Source organism: Martes martes (assembly GCF_963455335.1).
Source record: "Martes martes genome assembly, chromosome: 12".
NCBI lineage: Eukaryota > Metazoa > Chordata > Mammalia > Carnivora > Mustelidae > Martes > Martes martes.
The window spans coordinates 41728309-41740761 of record NC_137900.1 but is presented as its reverse complement, the minus strand read 5'-3'; the positions used below and the strand labels follow the sequence as shown (position 1 = coordinate 41740761).

Here is a 12453-nt window from a genome sequence, read left to right as displayed (position 1 = left end):
GTACTCCCGAAGATGATTATAGTGTCTTGTTTATTTATTTATTTATTTATTATTTTTTATTAACACAGAACATATAACAAATAACATGTATTATTTGCCCCAGGGGTAGAGGTCTGTGAATCATCAGGCTTACACACTTCACAGCATTCACCATAGCACATACCCTCCCTTGTGTCCAGCCATCCTATCCCTAAACCCCTACCCCCCAGCAGCCCTCAGTTTGTTTTGTGAGATTAAGAGTCTCTTATGGTTGGTCTCCCTTCCGATCCCATCTTGTTTCATTTTTTTCCCTCTCTTCCCCCCAGCAACCTCCCGCCCTGCTTCTCAAATTCCTCATATCAGGGAGATCATATGATAATTGTCTCTCTCTGATTGACTTATTTTGCTCAGCATAATACCCTCTAGTTCCATCCATGTCATTGCAAATGGCAAGATTTCGTTTCTTTTGATGGCTGCATAGTATTCCATTGTGTGTGTGTGTGTGTGTGTGTGTGTGTGTGTGTGTGTATACACACACCACATCTTCTTTATCCATTTATCTGTTGATGGACATCTAGGTTCTTTCCATAGTTTGGCTATTGTGGACATTGCTGCTGTAAACATTCAGGTGCATGTGCCCCTTCGGATCACTACATTTGCATCTTTAGGGTAAATATCCAGTAGTGCAATTGCTGGGTCATAGGGTAGCTCTATTTTCAACTTTTTGAGGAAACTCCATGCTGTTTTTGTAGCATTTTATTTAAACAGTTTCCTAAAACAACCACTCCACTAGTGTTCCCTAGGCACAGTGACTTTGGAAGTTGGAAGAATCAAAGCCGGTCCATTTCATTCAGAGAGGAGGCCTTCTCAAAGCAGCCAGGTGGGTAGCTGTGGGGTTCATCAGGGTGATGTAGTCCATGGGCCAGAGCAACTCCACGATGGCCCTGATGGGGTCCACACACAGGCGGGGCCTCCGGCAGCTCGGCAGAGTAGGCTGCAGTCTGACGTGGGAAGAGCCATGGGTGAGCGTGGACAGGTGAACACAGTGGAGCCCTTGAGTAGTTTGCAAGTCATTCTCAAGAATTTCCTTTCAACTGTTCTTTGTTTCTCTTCCCATAATTGTGCAAATTAACCAATTAATATCTGTAAAACCTACCAAGGTGATGTATTTTTAAAGATTTTATAACAAATATTTATCAGTATTCAACTGAAAAAATCCGATGTAAGGTGAACCGTAGAAGCTCGCCACTGTGGATGAAGCTCATGGCCCTGTCTGTTCAGGGTTGCGGCACGCCCCTCCTCATGTGTGTCTGCGTCAGCCTATCCTTAAAGACCCTTTACTCAGCCCTTCAACACTACCGTTCATTTCCAGTTGACCCTGTTTTACAGTTTCTTCACAAGCCCCAGTCTGTGTACAGCATCAGTTTAAATTTAGCTTGAATGAAACTATAAATCTATGAAAAGCCACTTAAATTTAAGTTTGTTGGAATCAATCTCATTCATTCTTTTAGCTTCAATTTATTTAGGTCACTAGGAAAATTATTCCATAAAAAGAAAAAAAATCATTAGATTTCAAATTATCAAATGCCACTGTGGCTTAACTGTTGCTTCACAGACATTTCTCTCTAGATGCATTAAAAGAATTTAATTCTGTTGGGACACTTGGGTGGCTCAGTTGTTAAGTGTCTGCCTTCGGCTCAGGTCATGATTCTGGGGTCCTGGGATCAAGTCCTGTATCGGGCTCCTTACTTGGTGGGGAGCCTGCTTCTCTCTCTCCCTGTGCCTGCCACTCTGCCTGCTTATGCTCTTTCTTTCTGTCAAATAAATAAATAAAATCTTTAAAAAAAATTAGTTCTGAAATAAGTGGTATTTAGGGGATATTATTACTTCAACACTTTCTAAAATAATTGTTGTGTATTTGTAGATGAGTGAAGGCAGCCTGTCATCATTCACTTTTCCACTTTCTGGATCCAGCACCTCTGAGTCACTAGAAAGTAGCTTGAAGAAGAATGCACGTAAGATTGGTTTGATATTTTCAGCATGATTTACTGGTTTGAATTTTGGTAACCAACACTGATTTTTTTTTTTCCCCCTATATTAATTTACCTCTGAGCTCTCATTCCCCAGATCTTTTCATATCCTAATATGGGTGCAAAGGTGTGTGTCAGCAAATACTCTGAACAACATGAAGCTGTGTCTTTGTTGTTTAGTTTTTCCATTTGTTGTTTTTTTCTATAAGATATACTAAACATTAGAATCCTGATTCTGTGATTTTTTTCTTACTAAGCAGACTGGTGTGCTTGATTTTTATTTCCTTTTTCTGTTTAATCTAACACCAGTAATTCAGAAGATGCTATTAAGTGAAGACTTCTTTTTCCATGAAGACTGCAAAAATTTTGATTGAGAAAATTAGTATGATCCTCCTGTGTTTTAATTACATGAAATCATGATGCAGAGGGTTTTTTGGCTTGGAGCATTAGTTGAAAGTTGTTCAAATTGAAGAACTAACCATATGGCAATCTCTGTTTGCAATGTGACTAATATTCTAGAAATTTAGCCACTTAAGTCCATGAATTCCTTTTAATGTGTCCATGACTTTATTTTTCTCAGCTGTGCACATGTGTCTTTCTATCCAAAGCCTGTTCTGCCCTTGACTCATTCAAAGTGGATTATGCAGTTATATAATCAACGATTAAAATAAGAAGGAAGAAATGGGGTGGTATGCACATTTTTCCAACTGGAAAAATAAAGATTCCCTGTGTGAGACAGATTTAGTCATATGTACTGGCAACTTTGAGAACCCTCTCTCTTTATAAAAAAAAAAAATATATATATATATATATAAAAAATATACTGTATCTCAGTTCCTTTCCAGCTTCAGGCATTGACTAAAATTTAATTGAACATGAAAATACTTTAATAACCATATTTTTTTCACTTTACAGTGGCATCTGAAATACAGGGATTAAGAACAGTTGAAATAAAAAAGGTAACTTGGGGAAGAGAGAACGGTATAAACTCTGTTGACCTCAGGGGCATCTCCATGTGTATTTTCCTATTAGCTATCTCACTATTTTACCATAGCATCAGAAAAATTATGTGTTGTATACAGCGGGGATACCACAGTAGTGTTCACTGAATTTCCTGGTCATAGGCCCTTATATGAAAAATCATGGTTGACGTATCCTGTATTGCCAAAAATGGCTTCCACCCAACCCCACACAAGGTGTCGCCCCAACTCTCACTTCTCGTACTGCGAAGCAAGCCTCTCTGCCTCCGACAGATCCTTCTTATTCCTGTGAAACAGATTCCCTGGACAGCCGTGCACAAGAGAGAACATAAAAGCAGCTACAGCTTATTGAGCCTTTGCTCTCTGCTGAGCGTTCTTGTAGACGTATCATGCTATCATTGTCTTGTGTGGTATCTTCTGTGAGCCCCCTGAGAGGGCTCCTCTGAGCTCCATTTTGTCCGTGAACATCTAGTGACTCATTAGGAAGGCTGAACTTGGTCAGGTCCCAACATCTATAAGTGTGGGTTCCTGGCTTTGAAGACAGATCTCTCTGATTCCAAAGTTGGGATCTTTCATTTCATCAGTGTACCTGCTTTTCATCATCTCCACAGAATGATTTTCATTTAATGTGTTTTGATTCCTTTTATTTCCTGGACAGATGCTTCTTTTCCTAAGTCACACTAAGGACCCATGTCAAATGAAGTAATACAGTTTCCTTGAGCTTCATTACCTCACACCTCCAAGACCTGAGTTAACTGAACAGCATCGGGCCAAAGAAACCAAACATCAATTTAAAATACCACATTGACTGAAATATTTTCATCTCTTGCATGCCAGGGGCCTACTGACTCACTGGGAATCAGCATTGCTGGAGGAGTGGGCAGCCCACTTGGGGATGTTCCTATATTTATTGCAATGATGCACCCGAATGGAGTTGCAGCTCAGACCCAGAAACTCAGAGTAAGTTCTACCCATAACCGCGGCAGCCCTCGCAAATCTGGCGAAAGGTTTCATAAACCCTTTGAATGTCATCACTTGTTGCAGCCAGTTTTCAATGCCTGTATCTGCTTTTAAATCCCTAATCTGACCGTGGCAGGTTTGCTTTGAGCAAAGGTGAAGAAAACGACGAGAGGAGGGTTTGCGGTGGTATGCAGATTGACAAGTAAATGAGACGGGAAGATCTGCTCTTGTTTCTTACTACTTTCTACTTGTCTCCAACTCTGTGAAATAAGTTAAAACAAGGTGGTTCAGAACACCGGTATGAGATGAAATTTTCTCCTTACGCGTGTCACTGGCTTAAATGCCACTGCAACATCATTAAATTGAAAACTATCATTTATGTTGCAATTGGTCATCCATTTTGCAGAATTTTAATATAAATGTGATTTACATAGTGAAACTATACAAAACGTGCTTCAGAGTTGAGGGATTATGCTGAGGTGGAGCCCTGTTGGTGCTCTCTGTCCCTTCTGCAATCAGATGACTATTCCATTCAGGTCTCAATGAAGTAAAATCTGTGTGGCCTCATGGGTCACAGAGGGTCTCAGAACTTAACCACTTAGTTTAGTCCCTAAACTAGAAATGGTTCAATCTCTTTTGATATCTGAACTTGTGACTGACTGACACTTAAAAATCGGTAATTGCACGTAGCAGAAAACTTCTCTGTGCCGGACTGATCGTGAATACTTGGGCCTCTGTGGCGGCGGCTCAGCTCCACCCTGGGAAAGCGATGAATGAACAGGGCTGTCTTCCATCCAGGCTTTGTCAACAAAAACAAGCAGTGGGTCAGACTTGGCCTTGAGTCGCAGCTGACTTGGAGTCGCAGCTAACGTGTGTCATAATAACGTCTAAAGAAATTCTGGGTTTTAAATGATATCAGATATTTTATTCTTTAATAAGAAGCTATCTCTTCCCCAGGAGAAGTTAAGAGAGGGAAGAATGGTTTCCGCCCTTCCCCTGGAGACTACCCAACTCCTTCATTATGGACAGCTTCTTTCTGTTGTGGCTACTTCTTGAAATTATCCGCTTCCTCGGTTGTAGTTCCGTTGCTGAGGGCAGTGTGTACGTGATGTGCAGGAGAGAGGGAGATCATTGTTCCGGTCCTGGCCTCACTCTCCACGTCTGCCTTAGCAGATGGCTGGTTTCTTGTCTCCCTCGCAGGTTGGGGACCGGATTGTCACTATCTGCGGCACTTCCACGGAGGGGATGACTCACACCCAAGCAGTTAACTTACTGAAAAATGCCTCTGGCTCCATTGAAATGCAGGTAAAGAGTTGTATCCCAAGCACTCTTCACAGTCTGGGTGGCTAGAGGACACAGGAGCTATAAGCATTAGAGCAGTAAAAGTTCTTAAATCTCCTGATATTGTTTCATTTAATATTTCCCACGAACATAAATGATTACACTGAGAGTTCCGAGAAAGTATGTATGAAGCATTTTATCCTGATGCGTTCATTTTTTGATACTTTATATCTAAAGGGAAAAAAAAATACAGGGTCTTAGCTGCAAATGATTAATGGCTAGAATGTTAAGTGGTATGAGTGGCTGTTTATTCTAAAGCTCTTTAAAAAAAATAACTGCATTTGAGACCATGTTTGAAAACATCAAAGAACTTTGCAGAATTGAATTACTAAAAGATGTTTCCTGTCAGTTGGAGAGGCCTCTGGACCTTGTGAAATTTCTCTTTATGTTGTATATCAGGTTCACAGAAATGATTAAGTGGACAATAAAGGACATGTTTTAATCCAAATGCTATTTTTGAAGGAGAGTTACTGATATCTCCCTTCCTAGCCACAGGAACACATGTCTTTCTCTGTTTCTCCTGTGCACAGGTAGTTGCTGGAGGAGATGTGAGTGTGGTCACAGGTCATCAGCAGGAGCCGGCCAGTTCTGGTCTTCCTCTCACTGGGCTGACGTCAAGCAGCATATTCCAGGAGGATTTAGGGTGAGTGCATATACTGTGGTTTCTGTGTCCCTACCATTCACACAAAGGTGAAAAAACAGGAGACGAAGTTTGAGATACGAAAACCAAGTGTTTCTAAACTGTTAAATAATGGTGGCATGGACTTAGTTTATCATGTAGAGACAGATAGCGTGCCACTGCGCTTCCCACGGTTTTGGCTCTGCGTTCTTTGGGGACCATTTTCATCTTGACATCACCACCCTGTGTGACATGGAAGGAACCTTTTGAAACCTTCTGCCCTTTTGAAATTCCAGCATTACCAACCCATTTACTAAATCATCCTTTTGATTAAAAAACTCACAGTTCCCCAGCATGCGTGTACAAAAGAGTTTAACCATAAAGAGAGGGGAAGAGAGGAACATTTGAGAATTTTTAAATAATGTGATGTGGCTTTACATTGCTCGTAATGGCTGTTTCTCTCTGAGCTTGGGAGTCCTAATGTTTCTGACTTACTCCACCGTTAGAGGTCTGTGCTGTAACCTTCTTCCTTTAAAGAACCTGGGGAAAGAATGTGCATGCCTGCAATGAGAACGTGTTGTGAACGTGTTAGTTTAGGGGAACTGTAAATGAGTAATAGATGTAGGGTGTTAAATAGGATTTTGTTGGATTATGTAAATTTAAAATACTGAGCACAGTATGCATGGACAGTACAGGCATCCCCAAAATACCCGTGATATACTCACTGTCAGCACTGAGATTTGTATTGGTTCTAGGTGGATGTCAGATAATCTGTAACTTACAGGTATGAATTTAAAAATCGAAAACCTTTTATCTTTCTTCCCTATCCTGTAGACCTCCTCAGTGTAAATCTATTACACTAGACCGAGGACCAGATGGTTTAGGCTTCAGCATAGTAGGAGGATATGGAAGCCCTCATGGAGACTTACCCATTTATGTTAAAACAGTGTTTGCGAAGGTAAGCTTGCACATTTTAACCACCCCCGTCCCCCCAAACATTCATTAATAGTGGTCAGCAGCTGGCTTATTAGTTTATGGCCTGAGGTAACGCCAAATGGTTAACAGTTGATCATTTTCTTTTGGAACTCCCTTCAGGAACAAGTCATTAAATATTTTTGTTCAATTTGAGGTTTAGTTATGTTTAAAGGAAAATAGGCTCAAATTGAAATTCCATGGGAACACTTGACAATATGCAATAAAAATATTAATGAACTTCAGTTCGACAGTAATGCCTGATTTTTTTGTCCTTTGAAAACAGGTTGCCTATGACTGAATGTCTTTTGAAAATGGTCTATTTTAAATATGTATGCTATAGAGGGCTGGCATTTCTATTCCTTTGTGGTTTTTTTGGTTTGGTAATATAAAACAGACACAGAAAAGTATGTAAAATAGGTACACAGGTTAAATAACTAATAGAGGATTTATCTGCATTTAATTTTATTGATTAAAATAGAAAAATCACAACTGAAAAAATTGCAGAGTATCCAGAAGCTATGTCACCTGCAGTAAATCTGCTATTTGCAATTAGGGAATTCAGTTTTTTAAAAAATTGCATTTAGTTGTAATGATATAGTAAGCTATTTTAAGCATGTTTAGAATAAGAATAAATTTATTGCAACATTGGGGAAGCCGTTAAAATAATGCAAACCCATATAATTATTGTTAATATGTTCTTAAGACATTTTTTCTGGAGCTCCAAAATTGGACATAATTTCCTGCAGGAGAAAATCTGGAACCTCATGATTTTACAGTGCAAAGGAGCAAACAAACCTTACAGCCGGCCTACTAAACAGTTTGACCCAGGGCTTTAGATTACCACTGTCATCCTTTAAAGTGCCTACCTATGGAGGTTTTATTCCATTATTTTGAAAAAGAATTATTATTTTTAACCAACTTAAAGTGCTGTATCTACAGCAACCTAGTTATAGGCTTAATTTATGAGATTTTTTAAAAGCCATTGGTATGTCCAAAAATACAAACAGCATTTGTCAGTGAATAGAAGAGTCATGCAGTCCGTTTCCTCAGCCTTGGAACAATTTATTTAAGGCATGCTAGTTAGAACATATTTTAAGAATTTCATCATTATGGATTCCTCATTAACTTTTCCATATTTTTAATCTTATATTTAATTGCATAATTGCCTACTATAAGCATGCCTTAAGATGGGATTCTTTTTCACACAGCAATGTCTGTGTTTAATCTGAATCATTTTAAGGCCCATAAGAAATATGAAGACTCCACACGCCCTGGGAAAGTAAAGAACAAGCACTCGAGCAGCCTCTTCAAGCCGCAGAAAGAATTATAGTTAGACTTTTTAGGACTCGCATTCTACCCTGCCCTTGTCAACGTGTGTGTGGCCTTCATGTTTCTGCACACCTTCGGGGTCCAAGGCCTCATGCCCATGTCCTGTAAACCTGCTTTTGTTCCTGTCCAGTCCTTTGTCGTCTTCTGTAGACCTTCTTTACAGGATGAAAAAACTCTGGGTCCTATGAAATCATTCTTCCTGGGCAAATTCCCAAATATTCTTTATTAATTTGAGTTCCCACCAACTGCTGTGCCGAATGGCCAAAAAACCATCCAACTAATCTGTTGATTGCTGGATTCTCTCTGCAGTTGGAATCTTAATGCTAAAACCATCTAGGACCAAGACCTCCTTTGTGTCTTTTCATCATTGCTTATATCTGTGGAGCACCCGGGGAGCACCGAGGGCATGTGTGTGTACATGTAGAGCAATTTGCATTCTTGTTTCGATCTTTTTCTGTTCTGTAGCTGCGAGGCAGCATTTTTTGAGAAGCAAACAAGCCTACTTTATAATTGCAGGGAGCAGCCTCGGAAGACGGGCGTCTCAAAAGGGGTGATCAGATCATTGCTGTCAATGGGCAGAGTCTGGAAGGGGTGACCCACGAAGAAGCTGTGGCCATCCTTAAGCGGACGAAGGGAACTGTCACTTTGATGGTTCTCTCCTGAATTTACTGCAGAGTGGGGCTAACTCGACCCCCTGCTCCGTCCCACACTGTGAAGGGAACGGAACTGATCTCGCGGATGACTTTCCCTGTGCCATCTTCTTCAGGCTCTTCAGAACTCTAGGAGGGGGGAAGTACCATTGAAGTTTGTTTTTCTCATGTGGAAATGATTTTCTTGCAACCTAGCATCATTTTTCCTTTCTCCTTGGATTTTGTGAACATAAACTCAAAGGGAAGGACTGTGTGGGTGGGTAAGCCCTGTCCTTTGTAAAGATGTCTGACATTCGGCAGTCACGTGTGCAGAAATTACGATGTGCTGAGCATGTGTTCATAGAGAACATGTGTTTATAGAGCAAGAAGAAAATAATTCCAAACTGAACGTAAGAGAAATGGCTTTAGTAAATTAGGGTGAGAATGAAAATGTAAAATAAAGAAAATCTCAAATTTTATTTAAAAAATATTTCATTTCATCAGTCCAACTCCTCTCTCCATTTCTAACTAGAAAAGAAAACAGTTATCTCTATTAGAAATCCTAAAAAATACTCAGTATTTACAGTATTTGAATATTATAAAACATTGCATCTCCTACCTTTAATATACACACACATATACACGTGTTTTCTTCCTAAAGTGGGTTCCTAAGATTGAGTAAATAGCAATTATATGAAACAGTGTCCTAAGTTGATAAAGAACACAGCTGATGCAAATCTTGATGTTCATTTTTATTTTTGACCTGTTACAAAATATTTCCATGTTTCTGTTACTAAGATGGTGATGCCACCCACTACTGACTGTAGTTTCTCTAGAAAGCAGCCGTGCTAGCCATGGAGGAACATGGAAGTCTCTCTGAATCCTTAATGCTGGTTTAAACCGATGCAACACTAAAAATGCACACTGTGCAATTGGTCTTCAATTACTATTAATCTTAATGACAGAGAAAAAAGCAACGTGTTAGTAATCATTTTGGTTGTGTGCCATTAGTAAATTGATAGAAAAATTAAGGGGATTAACATAACTTCATTTCATTGCCTTATATTAACATCTTATAATACAATAGTTTAAGACTAAGGGAAACAGATGGAGCTGTTTATTGAGACAACTGGTGAGGAATTATCATGTGTTCATTCCCATTTTAGAGCGTGAAACTCCTACATTAGAATATATAAGTCACTTTAAATATTATCTATATTTGTAACAGAAGTAGTGTACAGATATTTTATTATAGCACTTTTGTGTAAATGGAGAACTGAAGTGAATAAATAACAAGTTTCATGGTGTACAAATAAAGAAACAGGCGTATTTTTTTGTTTGTTCGTTTTACTGGGAAAAACTCCATTATATTGTTCAAGATTTACAATTTAAAATTGGTTTTTATCCTGTCTAACTGAACACATGGTGTCCAAAGTTACAATCAAAACTTTGGACGCCATGATGAAAATTGGATGTTTCTTACATCCAGAAGTTTTCCTAATACCGAAGTGTCCTGTCTCTCTCTGGTTTTCCAGAGGCACTATATTAATGCAGTAGCATTGTGAATTGTTCTTGGGGGTAGTTGAGCTAAAGCTAGTTCAGAGAGAAGAAGTCATAATGAAGTTATTATGTTAATAGACATAAAACGTCTGATTTGAACACTGAGCAAGGAATTGGGGAACATTTCTTCTACTAGTTTTGCTCCTCACTAGCCAATGAATGTGTGCATTCCGCCTGATTCACTCATCTATAAAATGATAGGTCATCTTATCTCAAAGCTTGCATCCAGTTCTAAAATAGAAGCCTTCTGTGATTCTTACACAGAATGGATAGGCCCACGCATTGTAACAATTCAGGAGGTATTCTCCTCGACACTCTATGGTAGACTGAGCTGAGCGGCTTAACCAACCAAGTTAAAGTTTGAGTAAATACGTGGGGGAACCCCAAGAACAGTTCCAGGTAAGTGTGTGTACTTGTCTGAGAAGCACCTCCCCAAAACTCACAGGCACAAGGAACCGCAGAATGTGATCTCATTTGGAAATAGGGGCTTTGCAGATATACTTAGTTAAGATGAGATCATGCTGAGCCCTAAATCCTTAAGGCTGTATCGAGACACAGAGACATAGGGGGAGACACAGAGACATAGGGGAGGAAGGCCCTGTAAAGTTGGGGCAAAAAACCAAACCAAAGACCACCTTGGGGGCTACCAGAAACTAGAAGAAGTCAGGAAGATTTTTCCCTAGTCTTCCCAGGGAGTCTGGCCCTACTGACACCTTGATTTCAGACTTGTGGCCTCCAGATCCTTGAAAGAATAAATATCTGTTGTTATCCACCCAATTTGTGGTATTGTTACAGAGGCCTGGGAACACTAGTAACAGTGTCTCAAATGTTTTTATATTCGTGGCTACCATCCTTGTACCTGGCTGACAGGAGAAGAGCTGTACACGCGTGTGGAGCCTGCAAATGATTAAAGGATAGGTTGTAATTCATTTCATGGTATTAATATTATTTTAGTGGGCTAGCTGCAGCCTTCATGCTAAATGCAAAAAAAGAAACTGGGTATGCCACTGTAGGGATATAAAAATGCTGAGGAAAAACTCACCCCCTGCATTGCTACTAATTAACAAAGTCAGCACAGGAAAGAGGAGAGAGGAAGGAAGGGCAAGATTGAGAGGAATATATAGATTCACCAGCATTGGAGAGATGTGACAAAGGCTTATGCCTCCTGTATTTGATTATTTTGTGTAGATATACAAGTTCTCTGCGGAAGAAAGTGTTGGCGCAAAGGGTTTGAGGACTTGAACCTTACAGTCATTGTGATGCACAACTCAAGACAGTGAATTGCCCGTTATAGGTGCCATATAATGCCTCATGTGATTAAATCACACTGGTGAATGCTACACATTTCTCGTGTTCTTTGCGATCCCTCCCAGAGGACAGTGATGACGATCACACTAAGGAGAGCAATAATAATCAGGTATTTCATTTCAGCACCAACTCGTGTGTAGCTGCAGACGTCCTCATGGTGTGATGTCACACGTCAGTAGGCTCCACACATCAGAACAAGGATGGAGTGGGAAGCATGAAAACATGAACATTCGTGACAGATGAGACAAGAAAAGGGATGAGTTTTTGTTTTGTTTTTTGGACATAGTGTTAAGCAGAGTGTGATTGGATTGGTGAAGCCAAGGACCCTATTCCTTGCTCTGAGGGGACCGGTCCCATGTTGCCCTAGATCTGGTCAGCTGTCTGCTTGTCTGAAGATGGTGCATACTGATTTACGGCCTTTCTTCGTGAGTAGAGAGGTTGAAAGGATGCCTGCAGGGAGACAGGGCTAAAGAGCCTTTTTTTTTTTTTTTTTTCCCCCGGTCTAGGTGTGGGAATGTCCAAACTACCATCACCTGCTTCCAGCAGCCCTGGTGTGTTGTTTCATGTCAGTGACAGGTGTTCTGGAATGCACTTGATTTATACAAAGATGTTCCTCAATTTTGTCTACTAGGAATTAAGGTTTAACTTTAACCTTTTCAAAAGAGAGTGATTTGTAAGACGGGATTGGCCTCTGTCCCCTCAAATGGAAAAAAAAAATGTGGGTGGCAAGAAAATTCCTAAAT

At 40.0% G+C, this 12453-nt stretch overlaps 1 protein-coding gene across 1 annotated transcript in view; it reads left to right on the top strand.

Moving 5' to 3' along the window:
- MPDZ (multiple PDZ domain crumbs cell polarity complex component) overlaps window positions 1–10170 on the top strand; it is a 156602-nt gene extending 146432 nt beyond the window's left edge. Inside the window, exons 38-45 of the mRNA XM_080819599.1 lie at window positions 773–859; window positions 1904–1994; window positions 2925–2968; window positions 3827–3949; window positions 5150–5254; window positions 5821–5933; window positions 6744–6867; window positions 8730–10170. Coding sequence (XP_080675725.1) covers window positions 773–859; window positions 1904–1994; window positions 2925–2968; window positions 3827–3949; window positions 5150–5254; window positions 5821–5933; window positions 6744–6867; window positions 8730–8876 — 834 coding nt within the window. The 3' untranslated portion in view covers window positions 8877–10170. The remainder of the gene's footprint in view (window positions 1–772; window positions 860–1903; window positions 1995–2924; window positions 2969–3826; window positions 3950–5149; window positions 5255–5820; window positions 5934–6743; window positions 6868–8729) is intronic.
- Window positions 10171–12453: the final 2283 nt, after the last annotated feature.